This window comes from Myxine glutinosa, chromosome 8, assembly GCF_964187855.1.
Source record: "Myxine glutinosa chromosome 8, kmMyxGlut1.1, whole genome shotgun sequence".
NCBI lineage: Eukaryota > Metazoa > Chordata > Myxini > Myxiniformes > Myxinidae > Myxine > Myxine glutinosa.
This window is the reverse complement of record NC_136268.1, coordinates 492380-517152: the sequence shown is the minus strand read 5'-3', so window position 1 is coordinate 517152 and position 24773 is coordinate 492380. Positions and strand designations below refer to the sequence as shown.

Sequence of the window (24773 nt, the reverse complement as noted above, 5' to 3'; positions counted from 1 at the left end):
CCGGGAATTGGAGAAGGCGAAAAATGAATTGGGAAGCAAAATGGGTGGCCAATTGAAAGAAATGGGTGGCCAATTGAAGGAAATGGGGGACAAATCCACCCGGGACATAAAAAAGATGGGGGATCAATTGGAAGAGGTGAAAAACGGGCTGGAAAGCAAAATGGACACCCGAGGGGAGTTAATAAAAAAAGATGGGGGAGGACATAAGGCGCAGTTCGAGCGGGAAGGTCGCATTGGTACGCGATGAGGTAACGCGGTGTGAGGAACGTGTAGAAAGCGAGCCTGAGCGAGGCGTAGTTAAGTTGACCGGGATAGAAATTGACCGGGGTTTTCCACACTCCGGGTGTGGAAAACCCGACGGCCGCTGAATTAGAAAATAAAATTTTAAGCGCGCCGGCGGTCGTTGGGCTAGAGAAAGAAAAATAAATTATAATGGAAATTGGGGCCGAAGAGACGGCAGAGTTAGAAAATGAATTACGGGAGAAGGAGATGGAATATGTGCAAAGTCCGTGTTCGCATTGTGATGTCATGCTGCCTAACCCAAATGAAAATTTGCAGGTGCGGTTGGCGGAGAAGAGAATCCCGAAGGTGAGTAGGAGCGTGTATGGCACGAAAATGTTTGGCGCGAAAAGATTTTTGGCGCGCTTGGGATCGAGACGTAACCCGGGCGCTCGTGGAAGGTCCGTGGGGAGGTGTACGAGAGTGAATGGCGCACGTGTGCGAACGGCACCGGAGCGCGAGTGTGTAACAGGAGAGTGTGTTACAGAGTGCGAGGAAGAATGCACAATGGAGTGTATGTGGGAAGAGTGTGAAACGGAGTGTGATACAGAGTGTGCGATGGCCGAGGAGAGTGTGCGGGGGTGTACACCAGAGTGCGTGATTGGGTGTGTACCAAGACAGTGCACACCTGTGGTTGTTACTGAGGATGTAACAAGATAGTGTACGCGAGGGTGTGCGATGGCCGAGTGTGTAACGGAGTGCGCGAGTAGTATGAGTGCGCCAGGATGTGCGCGAGGGTGTGTGATGGAGTGTGCGAACGGCGTGAGTGTGCCTGAGTGGTGTGCACCGGAGTGTGTGGGGAACGAGTGTGCACCGGAGTGTGCAGGGAACGAGTGTGCACAGGAGAGTGCAGTAAGGGAGTGTATGGGAGGCGCTGGAGCGCCTCGGTGTGCGAGTAAGGAGCGGGTTGCGTGTGGGTGTAAGAATGCGGCTCAAGCATCGACCCAGACCGGGGGGTTAGTGCGTTGTGCGACAGATAGCTGACGCGAGCCCTCGGTGAGTCGGGTGCTTTGTGTGCTGCGGGACCGGCGGGGATCGTTGCCGCGGTGGCGTGCACGAATCGGGCCGGGCCCCGCCCTGTATGGTTGGTGCCGCGCCTTTGCGAAAGAGGCAAACGGCATGGTTCAAGGGGGGGGGGGGGGGTAGGAGAGGTCGGAACTTCGACCCCTGGCGGCCGCGGTGCTCCGGCCGGGGGAGGTTGGGCCATCCTGCCGGGGACAGAAAGGCTCCGCGCGCAGGGATGGCACCTGGAACCTAGGCCCAACAAAACCTCCTCCCCTGAATCGAAAATGTCGGACGGACCCAACCAACAGGAGACCAACCACCCGCATGCATTGCTCGGCTTTGCGAAGCCGAGCTGTGAAAATGTATTCCCGCACGACGAGGCTCCAGTGTAGTGGACAAATAGCCATAGTGTTGGCGAATGGTAGCTTTACCATTCACAGGGGGCAAATGAGCATTAGATTATGGGGTGGCAGTGTAAACTAGCCGAGGGCGAGCTAGGATATTGTTAGGGATTTAGAAATGACAGTAGGAGACTGAGAGTTAAGTAGTGACTTTTGTACAGGTAGAGGGGACGTAGAGAGATTAGATGGATGTTAATGACGAGGGAAGTGCTTAGTGTAAGGGAAGACGGGAAAGCACGAGCATTAGAGGGAAGTAGCTAGTTAGATGATGCTGTGTGTATGAGCTTGAGATTGAGGCGCAAATGAGGAATTGAATGAAATTGTGTGTGTGGATGAACTTGCGCAAATGAGGCATTGGTCGGGGATGACCAGAGGTAGTGTATGAGAGGTGTATTGAGGACGAATGGAATTGTGTTGAGTGAATTGACTTGCATGCTGTGCAAGTGGGGAATATTTGATGTGGAATGCTTGGTGGGAGTAAATGGTGTGGAATGAGTGGTGTGGAATGCATGGTGCGAAGGAGTGAATGGGGAAGATGGACCCCTTCACGGATACCCGGGGAGGGTAGTTTAAAGTTAGGTAGAGGGTTTAGGTAAATTGTTTGGATATTGACACCTGTGGTGCAGGTAGTGGCAATGAAGTGCTTGGATGGGTGCATGAGTCAGTGAATGGCTGGGCGTGTGGGCTTTGTTGGTGCGTATGGTTATTGGGGCACGCTGCCACTGGTAGTCTGTCGGCCAGGTGAGGCCGCAGGTAGGCTCTGGGAGCCAGTTAGGGTTATGAGTAGTGTTCAGTGGGGCCCGAGGATCCTAGGGAAGGACCCGGGTAGCCCAATGCCAGAGAGGGCATCAGAGGGGTGAGAGAGCCAGGAGGGGCCTTCCCCGATTTAGGGTAGTCGCAAGGAGCAAGGTAAGCTCGGGTGGCGACTTCAGTGGCGGAGGTGCGCAGGTAGTTGGGCCTGCTAGTGGAGCCACACGACCCAGCCCCGAAATTGTGCAAAGGCACAGTGTGAAAAATTGGGGAGTGAGACCCAAATTTGGAAGAGCACCACAGGGTGGGTCAATGAGAATTGGTTTTTAGAACCACATAGTGTAACGATGGCCAATTGAATTGGCAGGGCAAGACCCCGGGTAGTGCAACTGAGTTAATGTTATTAGAGTATAGTTAGGATGAGAAATCTCTTCGCACCATCCACATCCACTCACCAAGGAGACAGAACTCCACACCAGGTTTTGTGAACTATTTGGATGGTAAAGACGCATCATGACGTGAGTGTGACATTGTGTGTAATTCCATCTCTTCCTTCTTAGGAGGGATTGGAAGACGAATTTGGAATTAGAGAGGGATATGGGAGACAAGACGTAGTGACGAATTTGTAAAGTGTAAATACAGGGAGGGGCAAGGGTAGTGTAGGCTGACATGGGGGGTTACGAACGGTTAGGGACGAGCTTTCTCTGCTCGCTCTCCCACGCCCCTCATGTTGCATTGCCTCGTATTGATGTGTACCCTTGCGCCCTTTCCTTTGCTAACTGTACTTTGTCTTCCTCCCCACCCATGGACCCATTTTTGAGGGGTGTACAGGAACCCTGAACTGTGCAGCTGCACCTGGCTACACTTGTGTGGCACGCCTGCTACCTTTTGCTGCACCAATACACCTTATGGACCACACGTTCTGTGGCCTGGCATCTTTGCTGAGCGGTCATTTGCTGCAAACGTTACCTTGCACCTGCGGACCACTGGGTTTAAGTGGCGTCGATGTCACGCAGTCGGACCACCTAAGATTGGCCCTGCTGGCAGATAAAAACGAACACCGTTTGTACCTTGTATTCTGGTGTGTCAGGAAAGAAGACCTTTAAGTTTTTATTATGGCACACTGAAGACGAAGCAGGAAGCAAGAAGATGCAGCCAATCAGCAGCCAAGCAGCAAATGTGACATTTAATATGACATTTGAAATAGTGAACTGTGCATTGAAACGTGTATTGGTGCATTGTTGTTGTTTTCTCCCCTCCAAACTTCTTCCACAAAAGAACAGGTCCTGGGTTATAGAGATGTAAATAATTTGTTTAGTGTTGTAAATAACATGCTCCCCACCGGCTTTATGTTTAGTTTGAGAATTAATTCCGCAATTCGGTTAGCTGTGGGTGAGTCTGTTAGTTAGTTACACAATGCAGTAGGTGGGACATCTCTAGTGTTGTAAAACTGTCACATACAGGGTGTTAGATTAAACGTAGAGGGAAACCACATCTAAGTGTCACACGTAATTTTAAAACTAGTCCCGAACCTTTCTCAAAACCGGTCGTTCTCACCTGTGTGGGTTCGACTTGGGGACGAGTCTGGCAAGGGAGGGGGGCAGTGCTACGGTTTTGAGATTTGCACATATTGATCATTAAAGGTTAAAGGGTTGCCCCCCATAGTTAGTCCACGAGCAACACGTAGGCCACCTGTATTATTAGTTATGTCATAGTATGTGTAAGTATAGGCCATTTCCCCTATTAATATCTGTGTTGTGTAAAAACATGAGATTAGGTCCCAGTCATTTTTGCGTCCACCCTCCAAGTTCCACTTCTATGGGCGTAATTGATCCCGCGGACCCATTTGGCTGCCCACTCAGTTGTTACGCTTTGGATGCCCGCAGCATTTGGCTGCCCGCTCAGTTGTTATGCTTTGGCTGCCCGCTCAGTTTACGCTTTGGCTGCCCGCAGCATTTGCTGCCCTTTGCTTGCTCACTAGTCGAGTAACACGAGGTAGGCCTGAGAAGGAGCGTGGGGGCGGCGTCAAGATCAGAGCGTCAGAGGCGATGACGGTAAGAGCCACCAGCCAACCAGGGCTCTAACGGTATGGCATGAGAGGGCGTGGAGAGGCACGTCTGGTGAGTTCTAGAAGGTTCGCGGAGCATGCCTATATGTCACTGCACAAAGCCCTTGAACAGGACTTGTTGGGAGAGGACTTACAGGACTGACTCGCAAGTGGAGAGAGATAAGGGACTTGAGGGGGCGAGCGCATTGTGAGCACTTGCTACAGCGAGGAGAGAACTTCGTGCGATAAGCGTTCGGAGGCATTGAACTGTAACTCGCACAGTATAACGTACGCGCCAGAGGAGAGGAAGAAGAGGTGTTGAGTACACGACTGCAGCCAGACGCGCCGGTGGCGAATAGCGCCTACTTCAGCCACGCGAGTAGACGCGGTAATAACCTGCGAGTGATTAACTGCCAACCGCCAGAGCCCACACCCGACCGTTCGCCCCGTAATAATAACTCTGTGCGTCCAAACAACACGCGGAGAGCTCCTGCCTTCTCTACTTACCATTTGCACGGGACGAGCCAGAGACCGGAGGTAGCTGCACGGGAGCCATCCTTGGACGTGGACCATTATCCTGCAGCTGCAAACCCCGTGTGAGTGTGTGTGTGACGGGCCCGTTTGTCCTGGGTATTAAGTTAAGACTGTTTTAAGGCTGCACTGTGTCCCCTTTTTCTCTGAACTATTGTGAATAGTGTAAATAAACCTTGTTCTTCCTTTTTCCAATTCGACTGCTTTTGTGATTTATCCATTGACTAAGCGTGACACGCATAAGATCGCTAGAACCAGGTTCACCATCTAAACGGCACGGATCGCGTGTACGCACCGCTCGGCGTCTCAACACGCATGGTTCATGTGGGGCTTATTTCCTCGTTTCAGCGCAGCGCGAGTAATTAGGTAATAGTGAATTCTAGTCCTAATACCCTATTTCGCGCTGTCCGGGAAGGACGTCATAGGTCCCGGGTCCCGCCAGGCCAGTCAAAGACAAGGGGACTAATCCCCCCTTGGTAAGGGGAGAAGGCCGGCGGCAGACCCGCAACAATACTATGGCGAAGATCTTGTGTCAATCGGACCAACGGATGCCGACAAAATGAAGTTTAAAAATGCAGAAACGTACGTGTGTGCTGATTGCTTAACCTGTGGGAGTCGTGGGAGTCGCGGAGGCCGAGGCCATTTCTTTGCTTTTCAAAACTCCTTTATTACAACAGCACTTCCCCGGAACTCTGAAAGCCTTTTATAACCACACCCCACCACGGGGGGGGGGGGGGGGGCGTGGCTCCAACAACTGCGCGCACGCCGCGCCCATGCAATCAATAGCCCCACTGGAACCGTGCCTGTGGATTATGTCCCGAAGGGGTAACCCCCAAAACCCCGCTTTTTGCTTCGCGAGCACAGAGTAACTACCTTCCTAGTCCTAGTCCTACCCCCTCTTAGTCTCTCTCTCTCTCTCTCTCGACTGCTTCATTCGCGCATCAATCTCTCTTTTCGGACTGACTGCTCTACTTGTGACGTAGAATGCTAGTTTGTACACGTAATTTCTGTGACGTTGGTACACGTGTTGTCCACCATGACGTATAGTTGGTAACAGTGATCGGTTTGAGCCGTGCGTGTTCTTATTTCTCCTGCACGAGTTAGAATTTGCTAAGAAAACTTTCATACTCACAAGGTTTGGCTGATTTAGCCCCGCCTTCTTTCGGGGCACGTGGACTCGGGGTCCAATCACAGCACGGCACGCCGATGACGACATGACGTGATTCCATTAACACGCAGTCACGCTTATCAGGTGGTTGTGGTTGACATCTGGTGGTTAATGGTCCACATGAAAACACGCGAGTATAGGCAGGTTGGCGAGCATTGCGGGGTTTGGTTTTGAACGGTTATGTTGTTGCTCTCACCTCCACGATCCAGGCTCCTGGAAGAGCTTCCAGGTTGCACACCGACATTCCCCTTCGTTTTGTACTGCACCGTATATGTCTCACGCATTAAAATAGTTCATTTTGAGTGACATGTACATATTATAAGTAAAAATTGTCCGATAAATATTTAAATCGAAAAGATCAAATAAAGCTTAATCTCAAACGATGACTTGGTATAAGTTCGTTTTTTTTTTTAACGACGGACGGAGTTCCCTTATTTAAAAACAAAATTTAAAGTCTCATGAAACTTGACGAAAGACCCAAAAAGGCCATTTTGCTTAACAAACTCCGAAAGGGCTCCGAGGAATCCCGCGCGAGATTCTTACGTGTGGCGGAAGTGACGCAATGACGTTGCTCGGGTAACATGGCGGTTGAGTAGAGGGTATTCCAGCTGGTCGGACAGGCCGCGGGTTTTTGGCCTTGCTTGGCGCTTTGTTTGTCTTGAGCGCTTCGGAATCCTCTTCGGCGCCCTGAAGATCGCCGAGAGCGCCCGTGAGTTCGGCGTTTGAGGGACTTTGGTGTGTGTGCGATTACCTGGAACGACAGGACCCTTGTAGAGACTGAAGGAAATCGATGTTTTTGTTCGTTCCTTTCGCCGTTTAAATTGATTGTTTTGACTCCGTTCGTCGCTAACGTCGCATTCCGCACCATGTCTGTGTATCCGAGTTCGAAGTGCTCGATTTTTCTGTATTTGTCCGGTGGAACCGTTTTGTACTTACTTTTACTCCACCTCGGTGTGTACGCATCAACGAGATCGCCGGCTTGGCATTCCCTTCTGACACAAAGCCGGCTGTCCCCTCGGCACGCACTGCGCTTCACCAGTTTGACAGTTGCTGCGATTAATTAATTAATTAATTAATTTTGCAAAATAATTAATTTAAAGAAGCTGTGACGTCAATCGAAATGCTTGAACTGGTCTACCAATTGTCTATGAAACTGGTCTACGAAATGCTAACCCTAACCCCAACAACTCGGTTTACCGGTTTAAAAACCAAACCACGATGTTCTGTCTACCTGGCCTTGTACAAAGCGCTTCGATGCAGGCATGCCTCGTGTCTTTGTCTCCTTGTACAAAGGTACCACGACATACCTGTGTGTGCACGTGTGTTGGGTATTGCTCTCCTCGGGGAGGTATCTGGTGCCTCCACCCCCTCTCTGGGTGCCTCCACCCCCTCTCTGGGTGCCTCCACCCCCTCTCTGGGTGCCCCCATCCCCTCTCTGGGTGCCCCCCCCTCTCTGGGTGCCCCCACCCCCCTCTCTGGGTGCCTCCACCCCCTCTCTGGGTGCCCCCATCCCCTCTCTGGGTGCCCCCATCCCCTCTCTGGGTGCCCCCACCCCCTCTCTGGGTGCCTCCACCCCCTCTCTGGGTGCCTCCACCCACTCTCTGGGTGCCTCCACCCCCTCTCTGGGTGCCCCCATCCCCTCTCTGGGTGCCCCCCCCCTCTCTGGGTGCCTCCCCCTAAAATCGTGTCCTCATCCTGGCAAGTGGGGGTTTGGCGGGGGGTATTTAGTTTGTGCCCATGACTTGACACTGGTTACCCCGAGCAGGTTTGCAAAATTTGGTGGAGATAGGTTATAAGTTATAACATGAGTTTTTAATCTCCAAGTGAGGAGGGATGATGGATGCTGTTGCTGTTTTTAAAAAATAATTCCTTTGTATTTCATTTATTTTAATGTCTGTAGCCTTTTTGGAATCTACGCTATTGGAAGGGTGAGTACATTGAGGGCAAAAAGGCAACACAATGACACTGGGGCAACAGGTGCATGGGACGAGGAGAAGGAAGGAGAGGAGAGGAGATGTGGGGAGGAAACCTGCAAGTAAGAGTTAGTTAGCCGAGGTTTGGATTAATGGTGGCAGAAAAGATCGTAGATAGGGATGGGGATGATATGAGATGTTGGTACAACACCTGCTATTGAAGCCCTGGAATTGGCCATCCTCGGGAAGACCGTTACATAAATGGGAGAAAAGTGGAATAAAGGGGTGGAGGAACGAAGATGACGGATTTTTTTTTTAATTGGTGGTTTATTCTCAGAGTTGGTGCGTCAGCGCGTTCCGGGCAGGGTTTAGACTGTTTCGTATTCCGACCCGAGCATTTTGTTCTTGAAGTTGTACCACCCGATTCGAATGTCATTGTACTGTTTTCATTTTATTTTCATTGTAGCTGTACAAAGTGCTTCGCTTCATGCATTCCTTTATTTCTGAGATTCACAACCAACTAAGTGTTCGAGCGTATGATTGCTTGTATTGACTCTCCTTGCTTATATTCTCCCTCACCCGTTCTCTCAGCCTCTTTTCATACACTTTAACCCCTATAAAATCAAACCGAAGATACTGGACCCAATGTTTACCTGCTGTTGTCTGAACGGGCTGTGGTAAGCTATTTTTGTGCTAAATCCTGTCTGGATTGCTTGAAATATGAATGTTTCGGTAGGCTAACACCATTAATTCCGTGACCAACTCTAATGTTTGGAGAAGAAGAAGAACCACTCAGAAGAAGGGCCGCCAAGGCAGTTTTTCCTTGGCTGGGGGTACAGTCCCGGCCTGGTTGCCAGCCCGGCGCAGGAAACTCCAATGGCTCATTACTCCCAATAAGCTCATACTCATTCTGCCGACCCGAGACGGATGACGGGCTGATTTAACCCAAATGGTGTTGCGTTGACAACACGGCAGAGGCTCAAGCTCAGGACCCCAAGATCTTAAGCCAGCCACCTCAATTGTTAAGGCAACACCAGGGTCATTTGAACTATGACCGCTTCCCTCCCCCCCCCCCCCCCCCCCTCCACCCACTCCCACTCCCCTTCCTGTAGAATCTAAAGAAAAGCACTAAACTCATCTATTTCAATCTGTAGAGGTTTTGCCAGTTCTTGTCTGGATTGGTTGAAACACCTGGGCATGGCAGGTCAAAAAAATCCTTAATTTTCTGACCAATTTTGACATTCGAATCCCCCGTATAATCCTCAAAGCGACCCTTATCTGAAATGTTAGGCCGCATCTAAGCAGGCAAGGTTGTTTGAAAGTACCTTTTGTATCAATTTTCATCTCTAGTTACTCTAGATAACAAGTAATAACTAGAACGGTACTCAGTAGAGAGCATTCCTCCGCCTGGTTGGCTATATCACTCGATGGTGAAGAATCACTTTAAAAATCCTACTAGCTGGATCGGATCTTCACCAAAATTGAATCGATTCTTCCTTGTCACACACACAACCTGTCCAACAAGTTTCGTCCAAATCCATCCACACAAACGTTCCCTCCACACAAACAAAGTTGACAAACGGACAAACAAACAAACAGACAGACAGGGGTGAAAACATAACCTCCATCCACCTTTGGTGGCGGAGGTAATTACGTTTCCCCTGTATGAGTGGAAACGTAATGATTACTTGTTATCGTTTTGTGCAAGTCATTGTTTTACTTGAGCTACATTTGACTTCAAAACATTGCAAACTAGAACGGCACTCAACGGAGAGCATACCTCCACCTGGTTGGCCATATCACTCGATGGTGAAGAATCACTGAGAAATTAAATAATTTTCATATCCGTATCCATATTCAAATCTTCACCAACATGGAATCGAATCGTCCTTGTCAGACACTCAACCGGTCCACCAAGTTTCGTCCAAATCCGTCCACAACGTTTTGAGATATCCTGCTATGTATAGGTTTTGGCCCTATCTGCCAACGGTGAAGAATCACTTTTAAAATTCTAGTAGCCGGATCCGAATCCGGATCTTCACCAAAATCTAATCCTTTAGTCCTTGTCACATATGCTACATCTCTGCCAAATTTCATCCGAATCCGTCCATAACCTTTTGAGATATTTTGTTCTGAAATGGACAGACAAACAGACAGACAGGGGTGAAAACATAACCTCAATCCACCTTTGGTGGCGGAGGTAACTACGAGGATATTATGCAATCCATTGTTTTGTTTTTTGTTTCATGATAAATTAACATGTTTTAAAGAATTGTTTTCTGAAGGTGTTTTGGGGAAAAAAGTCAACACAATATATTTGGTATTTGGCATATTTCATGGTAATTTGGCATATTCCAATACAGTATTTGGCATATTTAATGGTAATTTGTCATATTTAATGGTAATTCAGCTTATTTTGTGGTAATTTGTCATATTTTGTGGTAATTTGGCATATTTCAATGGTAATTTGGCATATTTCATGGTAATTTGGCATATTTCATGGTAATTTGGCATATTCCAATACAGTATTTGGCATATTTAATGGTAATTTGTCATATTTAATGGTAATTCAGCTTATTTTGTGGTAATTTGTCATATTTAATGGTAATTCAGCTTATTTTGTGGTAATTTGTCATATTTAATGGTAATTCAGCTTATTTTGTGGTAATTTGTCATATTTAATGGTAATTCAGCTTATTTTGTGGTAATTTGTCATATTTAATGGTAATTCAGCTTATTTTGTGGTAATTTGTCATATTTTGTGGTAATTTGGCATATTTCAATGGTAATTTGGCATATTTCATGGTAATTTGGCATATTTCATGGTAATTTGGCATATTTCATGGTAATTTGTCATATTTAATGGTAATTTGTCATATTTAATGGTAATTCAGCTTATTTTGTGGTAATTTGTCATATTTTGTGGTAATTTGGCATATTTCAATGGTAATTTGGCATATTTCATGGTAATTTGGCATATTTCAATGGTAATTTGGCATATTTCATGGTAATTTGGCATATTTCATGGTAATTTGGCATATTCCAATACAGTATTTGGCATATTTAATGGTAATTTGTCATATTTAATGGTAATTCAGCTTATTTTGTGGTAATTTGTCATATTTAATGGTAATTCAGCTTATTTTGTGGTAATTTGTCATATTTAATGGTAATTCAGCTTATTTTGTGGTAATTTGTCATATTTTGTGGTAATTTGGCATATTTCAATGGTAATTTGGCATATTTCATGGTAATTTGGCATATTTCATGGTAATTTGGCATATTTCATGGTAATTTGGCATATTTCATGGTAATTTGGCATATTTCATGGTAATTCAGCTTATTTTGTGGTAATTTGTCATATTTTGTGGTAATTTGGCATATTTCAATGGTAATTTGGCATATTTCATGGTAATTTGGCATATTTCAATGGTAATTTGGCATATTTCATGGTAATTTGGCATATTTCATGGTAATTTGGCATATTCCAATACAGTATTTGGCATATTTAATGGTAATTTGTCATATTTAATGGTAATTCTGCTTATTTTGTGGTAATTTGTCATATTTAATGGTAATTCAGCTTATTTTGTGGTAATTTGTCATATTTAATGGTAATTCAGCTTATTTTGTGGTAATTTGGCATATTTTGTGGTAATTTGGCATATTTCAATGGTAATTTGGCATATTTCATGGTAATTTGGCATATTTCATGGTAATTTGGCATATTTCATGGTAATTTGGCATATTTCATGGTAATTTGGCATATTTCATGGTAATTTGGCATATTTCATGGTAATTTGGTATATTCCAATGCAGTATTTGCCATATTTCATGGTAATTTGGCATATTCCAATGCAGTATTTGCCGTATTTAATGGTAATTTGGCATATTTAATGGTAATTTGGCATATTTCATGGTAATTTGGCATATTCCATGGTAATTTAGCATATTCCAATATAGTATTTGCCATATTTTATGGCAATTTCCCATATTTCATGGTAATTTGCTGTATTCCAATACAGTATTTGCCATATTTTATGGCAATTTGGCATATTCCAATTTCGTATTTGCCATATTTCATGGCAATTTGGCATATTCCAATTTCGTATTTGCCATATTTCATGGCAATTTGGCATATTCCAATTTCGTATTTGCCATATTTCATGGTAATTTGGCATTTTCCAATTCAGTATTTGCCATTTTTCAGGGTAATTTGGCATATTCCATGGTAATTTGGCATATTCCAAAACAGTATTTGCCATATTTCATGGCAATTTGGCATATTCCAATTTCGTATCTGCCATATTTCATGGCAATTTGGCATATTCCAATTTCGTATCTGCCATATTTCATGGCAATTTGGCATATTCCAATTTCGTATTTGCCATATTTCATGGTAATTTGGCATTTTCCAATTCAGTATTTGCCATTTTTCAGGGTAATTTCGCATATTCCATGGTAATTTGGCATATTCCAATGCAGTATTTGCTGTACTTCATGGTAATTTGCCATATTTCCTGGTAATTTGGCATAATCCAATTCAGTATTTGGCATATTTCATGGTAATTTGGCATATTTCATGGTAATTTGGCATATTTCATGGTAATTTGGCATATTTCATGGTAATTTGGCATATTTCATGATAATTTGCCATATTTCATGGTAATTTGGCATATTCCAATTCAGTATTTGCCATTTTTCAGGGTAATTTGGCATATTCCATGGTAATTTGGCATATTCCAATACAGTATTTGCCATACTTCATGGTAATTTGCCATTTTTCATGGTAATTTGGCATATTCCAATTCAGTATTTGCCATATTTCATGGTAATTTGGCATATTCCAATTCAGTATTTGCCATATTTCATGGTAATTTGGCATATTTAATGGTAATTTGCCATATTTCATGGTAATTTGCTGTTTTCCAACATAGTATTTGCTATATTTCATGGCAATTTGGCACATTCCAATACAGTATTTGGCCAATTTCATGGTAATTTGGCATATTTAATGGTAATTTGCCATATTTCATGGTAATTTGCTGTATTCCAACATAGTATTTGCCATATTTCATGGCAATTTGGCATATTCCAATACAGTATTTGGCGTATTCCATGGTAATTTGGCATATTCCAATTCAGTATCTGCCATATTTCATGGTAATTTGGCATATTCCATGGTAATATGGCATATTTAATGGTAATTTGGCATATTTCATGGTATTTTAGCATATTCCAACACACTATTTGGCATATTTAATGTAAATTTGGCGTATTTAATGGTAATTTGGCATATTTCATGGTAATTTGCTGTATTCCAACATAGTATTTGCCATATTTCATGGCAATTTCGCATATTCCAATACAGTATTTGGCCAATTTCATAGTAATTTGGCATATTCCATGGTAATTTGGCATATTCCAATATAGTATTTGCCATATTTCATGGTAATTTGGCATATTCCAATGCAGTATTTGGCATATTCAATGGTAATTTGGCATATTTCATGATAATTTGCCATATTTCATGGTAATTTGGCATATTCCATGGTAATTTGGCATATTCCAATACAGTATTTGCCATATTTCATGGTAATTTGGCATTTTTCGTGCTAATTTGCCATTTTTCGTGGTAATTTGCCATTTTTCGTGGTAATTTGCCATATTTCAATTCAGTATTTGCCATATTTCAATTCAGTATTTGCCATATTTCAATTCAGTATTTGCCATTTTTTTTTTTTTTTTTTTTTTTGTATACAAGATCGAGGCTCGTGAAAGAGCGAACATTAATCACACAGAAAGACAAACCGACACATAAAACATATAACATAGGGAGCGGTAGACAAGATGGGGAGAGAGGGGGAAGGACACAAACACAACATTTGAGAGCAGGGACCGAGAGACATGGAGACAACGAGAGATCTGAGAGAGGGCGAGGGCTTTGGGGGGGGGGGGGGGCGTGGGAAGGGGGCAGTGGGAGAGGTATAAAACATATGGACACTGCCAGGACTTCCAGGAAAGAAGTTGGAATTTCAAACAAGGTGGATCTGGGGTGAATTAGCGGGGGTAGAAAAGCTCAAGGTTTTGGATGGGGGAAGATAAGAGATGGTGGTGAACAGCTGTTTTAAAGACCTGGAGGGAGGAGTGGGATTGAAGGGAGTGAGGGAGTTTGTTCCAGAGGCGGGAGAAAAGAGGAATGAAAGAGTGAAGGTGAGCGGAGAGCCGAGATTTCGGCAGTTTAACCATCAGAGGGTTGCTGGCAGATCTTGTGCGACCTGTAGGAATATTTGGGGGACAGAGCACAGAGAGAGCTGGGGGAGCAAGGCCGGAGAGGAGTCGGTAGAAGACAGAAAGACCACCTACCTGCCTGCGGTGAGTGAGTGAAAGGCCCTCAGAGATAGCTTCATCGCGGGAGATTCCAATAATTCTGAAAGCTTTGGTTTCAACAGCGTGAAGCCGAGCTAGGTGTGAGGCAGGAGCACCGGCCCATAGGGGAGAACAGTATTCCATTGAGCTGCGGATGAAAGCCTTGTATGTGGTAATTTGGTAAAAATTTCATGGTAATTTGGCATATTTCATGGTAATTTGGCATATTCCAATTCAGTATTTGCCATATTTCATGGTAATTTGGCATATTTCATGGTAATTTGGCATATGTAATGGCAATTTGTCATATTTCATGGTAATTTGGCATATTCCATGGGAAATAGGCATATTCCAATGCAGTATTCGGCATATTCCATGGACCTTTTATTGTCCCCCGTCGCACCGCGGAGCGAAATGGGGACTATGGTTTTCCCCTCCGTCCGTGTGTCCGTCCGCCCGTGCGTGCGTGTGTGCGTAAGCGAAGGACCGCATTCGAATTTGGTGTGTGGGTGCAACCCACGTCAAAATCCAAGATGGCCGCCGCCATGTATGTCTGAACCTTGTGAGCTGAATATCTTGAAAAATAAGCGAAGTACCAACTTCTAATCCGGTGTGTGGGTGTATCTAGGCACAAGCAAGAACGCTGTTTAAAATTGGGTCGCCACTTCAAAATCCAAGATGGCCGCCACCATATATGTCTGAACCTTGTGAGCGAAATATCTTGAAAAATAAGCGAAGTACCAACTTATAATCTGGTGTGTGGGTGTATCTAGGCATAAGGAAGAACGCTATTGAAAATTGGGTCGCCACGTCAAAATCCAAGATGGCCGCCTTGCGTCTTCCACTTTGTCAACTCGCATCACTTCACCGATGGGGGACCTAGGCGTAACGCTTGTTTCAAAGAAATCATACCTTGTGGGTTTTTCAGTGAATGAATGTATCCTATGAGAAATGTTTGTTTGTGTATGTCGTCATTTGTTTCTCAAAAATGGCCAAACATGTCTTCGGTAAACTTTCAGAGGTTCATCAGTGAATGCCAGGGGCCAAAAAAATGAGAAGAATTCGTTCAGGTTTTCCAGAACGTTTTAGGCCAAAAAATATATTTTTTATTATGACCAAAAAAGTTTGATTTTTTTTTCCCTGGATTTTAAAAAATTGCTCTATAGTGCCTAAGCCTTTGTAACCATGTGAAAGGTGATATTAAATGTTCTCCGGCCCCATTCCTTAGTGGGTGCAGGAAGTGTTTTATATCCGCACAAAAAATAGAAAACCAATTTTTTTTTATTTCTTCAAAATTCCAACAGGTTAGAACAGCACCGGACAATGCCGGATACCCCAGCTCATACTTGATTAAATGGCAAATTTGACCCCTTTGTCCCTGAAAATGACCTTTTTCGTCAAATGCAGAGATGGCATCCGCCCACATCATGCCTGGTTGATCTAGCATGGTTATTCGCTATTAACAGAGAATCAGTATCTTCTGCACCAAACAAGTCCTTTGCAGGCCTACTACTACCACTCCCACTACCACTACTACTACTACTCAAACATTTCTTGGCTATGGATTTCCTGATGATGGAACTTCATTTTCATACGAATTGGTGATGTCCCAAATTGGCCTCATTGTTGCTTCTCTGGTTTTATGTATTTAAGGTAACTTTCTGAATGCAGGTCTGTTCCATGAGCATTTGTGTAAATATGGAAATATGAAGTTGATGGTAACCTTGAAAATATCTTTAATCCAATCAGCACAGATCGTACCCCTTTCACCTGAGGCAATAACTCTTACTTGTTGACCACAGCTATAAATATGCAACTGCGAATGAGCATTGGCAGTGGTAAATGTGATTGCTAGACGAGGCCGTGTCAGGTAAATTGTTCTGTTTGACAGGTTGGGGTTGATTTACGCAATGGTGTGCTACTCTTCTTTCCTCTTTTCTTCTTAGTCAGTGAGAAAAAGAAAACTATATTTTTAGTACAGAGCTCTCAGGGGGTGACTCAAATTGCCATAGAAAGCTTAACATCACTTGTACGATGTATTCAGGAGATGCAACATCTGTGAACTGTCGATGAAACTGACTGATGCATTCGGCTCGCATAGCATTCGCTTTGCCATTGAACGTTGCTCTTGTGTCGTTAATCGTGTAATCTATATTTTTCTGTGCATTTTGTTGACAGTTTCAGCTTCGTGATCCAAGTACATGCTGCCAGAGATGAAAGGAGCAGAGCTATTGCCTGGCACTAGCCAGGACACAAGTGATGCAGATACTGATGGTCGAGAAAATGATGGTATGAGTCATTCATAATTCATTCACAAAAGCATGTTACATATAAGAGCTGCATTTGGAACATCGTGGTTGAAATAGCAATTAAACACTGGCAGGTTGACAGTTGGTGATTGACAAGTGTACGGGGATTTTTTTATTTTCTCTACAATAACGATGTTCATGGAAGAGCAGGTCGAATTGATAGTGGGGTAGCGGGGCAATAATTGGGCACAATGAGCACAGAAATGGATTAGGAGGAGGTGGAGGAGGATAAGGTGGCTGAAACCAGCAAGGAAAAGAGTTGGATTAGGAAGGGTCATTGGGTCATAAAGATCATGGGGCAGGATTGGGTGCCTTTGCTTGAGGTAGTGTTGCACTTCTTGTACTATTGATGACTTGAAAAACGGGAACGAAGTCGATGGCGCGCCATTGCAAATCCCCACACTTCCCGCCTGAATCAAAGTTCAAAGGCGGCAAAAGGTTCCGTCAGGAATGACCCAACAGCAAATTTTGAGAAGGCCTTGGTTTCCACCACGTCAAGCTGAGCAATGTGTGAGGCAGTGTTGCCAGCACAGAGGGGAGAGAGCAGTACTCCATCAAGCTGCAGGTGAAGGCCTTGCAGGTGGATAGTTCAGGTGTGCCAAGGAAGGATTTTGCCTAGTCGGCGGCTGGCTTTAAGGGAAACTTTAACATGTGGTTTGCGCAAGAAAGGTCGTGGCTGATGGCGAAGCCCAGGAGTTTGAGTGATTTAAATTCCTCAAGAGGATTGCTGCGGAAGTAGATGGGAGGGGTTGCCAGACTGTCCTTTCGGAGATGGATAGTTAGAGTGTGACATTTCTCAAGATTGAAGGACATATTCCAAGTGTTTTACCAGCTTGTGATTTTGTCAACGTATGGAGAGAGGGAACGGAACAGGCTGCAGCCTGGCTGTCTGAAGGATGAGGGATTTAATGGCAGAGGATGGAGTCATCAGCAAATAGATAAGGGGGAATTTCCAGAGTATCAGAGATATTGTTGATGAAGATTAGGAATAGAACTGGCCCCAAAACAGGCACTGCAGCCTTAACAGGGAGAGGAAATGAAAGGATTCCGTTGAGGGCCACACATTGGCTACTGGAGTAGAGGTAGTCAGGAAGCCATATTTGGAGTAGGCCTTTGATGTCATCGGCAGAGAGTTTGGAGAATAAGGCAGGATGTTAGACTGTATCAAAAGCTCGAGATATATCCAGAGAGACGGTCCTGATCTCACCTCTGACATTGAGGGCCTCTATCTATTGTTGGGAGAGTAGAAGCAACATTTCCAAGGTAGTGACCTCGTCTGATTTTGAATTGGTGATCTGAAATGAGGTTGTTGGACAAAGAAAGGGGATTTCATATCAACTGCGATGATGGATTCCATGACCTTGCTGATGATTGTAAGTAAGCTGATAGGCCTGTAGTTAAGGGGATCCGTTTTCGTACCTTTTTAATGTAGTGCAGAAAAGTTGGCGGACTTCCAAGCAGATGTAAGATGACATAGCCCAAATGGCGGTGAAAAGGGCAGAGAGAGGTTGTGCAGGTTTTTTGGGCATCAGAGCAGGCTTTTAGGACACGTGTGCAGATGTCGTCCGATCCAGTTGCAGAGTCCGAGCTGAGGAATGCCAGAACCTTCTCCACCTTCTCAGGTGCAAAAGACGGAGTCCAGGAACAGTTGCATATGACAGGGAAGGGTGGATACAGAGAGTGAGGGATTGGGGACACAAACTTTGAAGCAAACACAGAATTGAGTCATTCGGCCTTCTCATGAGCGAAGTCTCATGAGCGGAGTCAGCTGTGGTGCCATTTGAAGAGGTAAGGGATGGAAGGGGAGCACACTCCAGAGATAGACTTGACAATGCGCAACCAGGTTTCAGAAGAGGGAGACCAGTTTGAAAGGTCATTGTTGAGGTTGGACAGATGCCTTTTCTGCCTCTGCTTGAGAGTGGACATACACTTGTTGCAGGCTGTTTGGAATGAACTGAGGTTGCCTTCGTTCGGATTTGCTTTCCAGAAAGAGGATAATTGTTTATTCTAAACCTAAAGGGTTCCTGCTGTCGTCGAATAGTATAAAATGGTATCGTTGTAAAGCCAATAATGGCGTTTTTAGGCTCTGCCGAACCCCCTATGGTTTGTTGGATAGCTTATAATACATTTATTTGGAACAAAAATTTGTGTTCGTTTATTCAGAAGAAATCCTGTTTTGAAAACCAGTCTTTTTTTAAAAGAAAATCACGATGGTAGAAGTAGAGGAAGAAGCAGCAGGACCTGTAGCTTTAATGTGGCAATTCCAAGGGTACGACGACAACAGGAATGCTTTAGAAAAAAATGTGGCGGACAGGGAAGGAGTACACAAAATTACACGTGGTATAGTAATACTTCTTGAAGCAATATAAAAATATTGTTATAGCCACATTACCCTTCCTGGAATGACCGAATCACTTGGGCTGTCATCCGGTCACAGCCGCCATCCAGGTTCAACACCCCAAACCAGGGTTACAGGCCTTAAGTCCTTATGCCTCATCAAAGGGCTTGAAGTTGACTGAGGGTTACGTGCTCGCACGGTGCGCCAGTCAGATGCATAACTGAACCTGCTGGTTATGACGCAGCGTACGTTACTTTACTAAGTGCTAATCGCTCTTACCGAATTATGCACCTTAAGGGCACCGATTGTGAAAACTCAACCTCTCGAACAACAAGAATGGAGGCCAGGCAGGAGTAACAGTTCATGGATTTTTGTTTTTTTTGTATACAAGATCGGGGCTCGTGAAAGTGCTAACATTAATCACACAAAAAGTCAAACCGACACATAAAACACAAAATAAGGTGAGCGGTAGACAAGATGGGGAGAGAGGGGGTAGGACACAAACACAACATTTGAGAGCAGGGACATCGAGAGAAATGTGGGAGGGAGAAGGCTTGGGGGGAGGTGGGAGAGGTATAAAACATATGAACACTGCAAGGACTTCCAGGAAAGTTGGAATTTCAAAAAAATGTATCTGGGGTGAATTAGCGGGGGTAGAAAAGATCAAGGTTTTGGATGGGGGAAGATAAGAGATGGTGGTGAACAGCTGTTTTAAAGACCTGGAGGGAGGAGTGGGATTGAAGGGAGTGAGGGAGTTTGTTCCAGAGGTGGGAGAAAAGGGGAATGAAAAAGTGAAGGTGAGCAGAGAGCCTAGATTTTGGCAGTTTAACCATAAGAGGGTTGCTGGCAGATCTTGTGCGACCTGTAGGAATATTTGGGGGACAGAGCACAGAGAGAGCTGGGGGAGCAAGGCCGGAGAGGAGTCGGTAGAAGACAGAAAGACCACCAACCTGCCTGCGGTGAGTGAGTGAAATGTCCTCGGAGTTAGCTTCATCGCAGGAGATTCCAATAATTCTGAAAGCTTTGGTTTCAACAGCGTGAAGCCGAGCTAGGTGTGAGGCAGAATGAAATAAAAAACACAGAAAATCATCAATAAATCAATACACAATAAACAACAAACAATATTCCCCCAAATTATCCACAATGCAATCCCAAGCGACGCAGATTTCTCAACAGTTCTTCTCTTCGAGCCCATTCACTTACTGGATAAGAACGCAGCACAGGGAATATGAATAATAAATACTGAGAGGTCAATGTCATACCCAGAGGCAAGCTGTGCAGGAGTCTAGATGCAGAGTTATACGATACGGAGCTCTATAGGGCAATCCGGTGCAACCATTATTGCCCACAAAGCCCTCGTTACTTTGGGGAAATAAATGTTCACAGGTTCGGCACACTCAGTTCTGTCCACTCAGTGACTCGTCCTGTCAATCACAGGTGCTCTCCTCCAGCGTTACTGTCCCATATCGGCTTCAATGGCCAACCCACCTCTCTGCGTGAGCTGCTTCCTAACTTGCCTATATGCATCAGCTTCCTCACCAACTGTGTGCCTCGGCATCAGCTGCTTCTCCATCAACCGCGCCTATCTGTGTCAGCTGCCTTGCCAACCATGCCTATCTGTGTGAGCTGCTTCGCCAACCATGCCTATCTGTGTGAGCTGCTTCGCCAACCATGCCTATCTGTGTGAGCTGCTTCGCCAACCATGCCTATCTGTGTGAGCTGCTTCGCCAACCATGCCTATCTGTGTGAGCTGCTTCGCCAACCATGCCTATCTGCGTGAGCTGCTTCACCAACCATGCCTATCTGCGTTAGCTGCTTCTCCATCAACCGCGCCTATCTGTGTCTGCTGCCTTGCCAACCATGCCTATCTGTGTCAGCTGCCTTGCCAACCATGCCTATCTGTGTCCGCTGCCTTGCCAACCATGCCTATCTGTGTCCGCTGCCTTGCCAACCATGCCCATCTGCGTCAGCTGCCTTGCCAACCATGCCTATCTGCGTCAGCTGCCTTGCCAACCATGCCTATGTCAGTATGTGTCAGCTGCCTTGCCAACTGTTCCTCTCTGCATCGGCCGCCTCGCCAACCATGCCTATACATCAGCTTCCTCGCCAACCGTGCTGATCTGCATCGGGCGCCTCGCCATCTGTACCTCTCTGCGTCGGCTACCTCGCCAACTGTGCCTCTCTGCGTCGACCGCTTCGCCAACAACTGTGCCCCTCTGCGTCGGCAGCCTCGCCAACAACTGTGCCTCTTTGTGTCGGCAGCCTCGCCAACAACTGTGCCTATCTGCGTCGGCAGCCTCGCCAACAACTGAGCCTCTCTGCGTCAGCTGCCTCGCCAACAACTGTGCCTCTCTGCGTCAGCCACCTCACCAACAACTGTGCCTCTCTGCGTCAGCCGCCTCGCCAACTGTGCCTCTCTGAGTCGGCCACCTTGCCATCTGACCTCAAAATATCTCCCTCTTTTCAAGCAGCCATTAACGGAACTGCACGCTATATCGACTGATGAGCCCCATGCCGGGCCCACATGCGCCCATGGTGAGGCCAACCGCAGACTTCTTCAATGTAGATTTGTCCCGTATATCAGTTCCTGTGGTGAAGCAATTGCTGACTTCCTTGATGTAGATTCGCCACATCTGCACATTCTCATGGCTTGAGCTGCAAAGCTGCCATGTGTGCTTTGCAAGACGTGTAAACAAGCACAAACATTTGAAAAGTACAGCCAGAGGTTTGAATTGGGGAGGACAAAACAGTAGGTTAGGGAAAAGAAACATCTCGATGCGTATCTATTGCGCAAATAGTACGTCGCGCTTATCTAAACAAACCGCAACAATATATAACCGTACACAGGAACATACAAACAACAACAAACCCAGCCACGACTGCAGCACCAACAATAACAACAAGAACTATGTGTTAAAAAAGATGCTTTTTTGTGTTTCCCCTCATTTTACATCCTCATTGAGATACACAGATGGGCATGCAATATGTTTGTGAAGTACAACCTGTTGCCTTGCGATCAAACCAATCAGCGCAGCGACTTCAACATTATGATGACTCGCACTTCTCCAAATGTATTTTAAAATGAAAGTTTATAAATAAGTAAATGAAAACCAGGCTGATTAAAGTCCTGATTTTAATTGAGTTCGGTGTAAGGAGTAGATTTTGTGAGTGTTATGGTGAGCAATAGCAATGAATTTCATTGTACTGCTGCCTATGGGGTGGAACGTCATTGCTTAATGACGAGTACGTAAGCTGACCAATGACGAGTACGTAATACGTATGACGAGTACGTATGCTGACCAATGACGAGTACCTATGTTGACCAATGACGAGTACGTATGCTGACCAATGACGAGTACGTATGCTGACCAATGACGAGTACGTAATACGTCTGCTTACCAATGACGAGTACGTATGCTGACCAATGACGAGTACGTATGCTTACCAATGAGGAGTACCTATGCTGACCAATGGCGAGTACGTATGCTTTCCAATGACGAGTACCTATGTTGACCAATGACGAGTACATATGTTGACCAATGACGAGTACATATGCTGACCAATGACGAGTACATATGCTGACCAATGACGAGTACCTATGCTGACCAATGACGAGTACCTATGCTGACCAATGACGAGTACATATGCTGACCAATGATGAGTACCTATGCTGACCAATGACGAGTACATATGCTGACCAATGACGAGCACCTATGCTGACCAATGACGAGTACATGTGCTGACCAATGACGAGTACCTATGCTGACCAATGATGGGTACCTATGCTGACCAATGACGAGTACCTATGTTGACCAATGACGAGTACCTATGCTGACCAATGACGAGTACATATGCTGACCAATGACGAGCACCTATGCTGATCAATGACGAGCACCTATGCTGACCAATGACTACGTATGCTGACCAATGACGAGTACGTATGCTTACCAATGACGAGTACGTATGCTGACCAATGACGAGTACCTCTGCTGACCAATGACGAGTACCTATGCTGACCAATGACGAGTACGTATGCTTACCAATGACGAGTACGTATGCTGATCACCTGTTGCTGCCATTTAAACCAATATTGAGTAATTACAACTGGTTTACCCTGATGCATGGTGCCGTCCTTAAACTTCTTCTGTATTTCCACCACAAGTTGTCTTGACAGTCATCTGTTCATTGGTGTTTTGCACACAGAGGCCGGACTGGATGAAAGCTCAAATAATTGCTTCTTGATGGACGAAGACACAAACGAAATGGATTCTGATGATGGTGGGTGCTTTTTGGCTATTTAAGTGTTTTCTGTTTCTCCCTCCCCCCCCCCCCCCCCCCCACTCCCCCCCCCCCTTTCACCTCTCCCTCCCTCCTCCATCATGTATTATGTGGTTGAGGTAGTTTTGGATGGATTTGAATGAAACTTTGTGGATAGGTTGGGTGTGTGATGAGGAAGAATCGATTAGATTTTGGTGAAGATCTGGATCTGAGAGTTATTAAATTTTTAAGTTGTTGTTTTGTATGTAGCCTGTGGTTGCTGGCTGCATCATTTTCTAGAACCACAGCTGTGCCGCTGATGCAGTGCCCCTATCTATATAATAATAGCGTAAGGACTCGACTTTGTTATCCCTTTTACGCCGCACCCAGTGACCCGATGCCCACGGCACTAATGGATTTACGATCTACGAACCGCGCTGTTTGTTTATCACGTACAGCCATACTCGAAAAATCTGAATTAGCCGACGTTGGGGCCCAAAAGCATCCGATTAACTGCCGATACGACGCCATCTTACGACGCCATCGTATTGGCGTCTGCTGGGCGAAGGCGAAGCAAGCCGTCCGCTGATTGGACAGGCGAAGGCGAAAGCAAGCCGTCCACTGAGTGGACAATCCTGAGCATGCATTTGTGCCGGTGTCGGCGATCGTTGTTCATATACGCACTCTTCATTCTCATCTTTCTTCCTAACTCTTACTCGGACAAGCAAATCCCCTATGCCATCCATAATGGTACACTCTATCCATACACCACATCCTCCCTTCCGTGGATGTTCCACGGGTTTCGGCTAGTTACCAGTAATCAGGTATTCATTTTGCCGACCTCGGAAGGATGACAGGCTGAGTTAACCCACCTGGTGTTATTTCAACAGAGCACGAGAGGGGATCAAGCTCAAGACCCTAAGATCTTAATCCAGCCACCTTAACCGTTAAGCCAACAGAAGGCTTAAATTTTACGTGATTCTTCGTAATTGACAAAGAGAAGGGGCCAAAAACTACATGTAGAATGATATTTTAAAACGTTTCGGACGGATTCGGATGAAACTTGGTGGATGAGTTGGTTAGAGCCAAGAACAAGCCAATTCGATTTGGGTTAAGATCCAGATGCAGATCTGGTTGATTAGTCCGACCTACCTATCGGTGGGATACAAAATGTAAAATGTTCAGCCTGGCACAGGTACAGTTGTGGCCAAAAATATTGGCATCCTTGCACTTTTTTCAAATAATAAACCATTTCTTCCAGAAAATTGTTGAAATTAAAAAATATTTTGGTATCCACATACGTATTTCTTTGGTTTGCAGTGGAACAAAACAAAAAAAGGTGAAAATATTACTAAATCTTTGCTTATTCCACACAGAAATCCTAAAATGGCCCGGACAATATTATT

The 24773-nt window shown here is 45.3% G+C and overlaps 1 protein-coding gene across 3 annotated transcripts in view; it reads left to right on the top strand.

The window, feature by feature from the left end:
- Nucleotides 1-6722: 6722 nt before the first annotated feature.
- PHRF1 (PHD and ring finger domains 1) overlaps nt 6723-24773 on the top strand; it is a 44476-nt gene continuing 26425 nt past the window's right edge. For 2 of the 3 annotated variants that reach the window (XM_078782859.1, XM_078782857.1), the window contains exons 1-3: nt 6723-6890; nt 16642-16752; nt 23314-23388. In XM_078782859.1, the coding sequence (XP_078638985.1) occupies nt 16665-16752; nt 23314-23388 (163 nt within the window). In that variant the 5' untranslated portion in view covers nt 6723-6890; nt 16642-16664. Of the gene's footprint in view, nt 6917-16641; nt 16753-23313; nt 23389-24773 lie in introns of all 3 variants that reach the window. The other variant, XM_078782858.1, reaches the window with a different exon arrangement.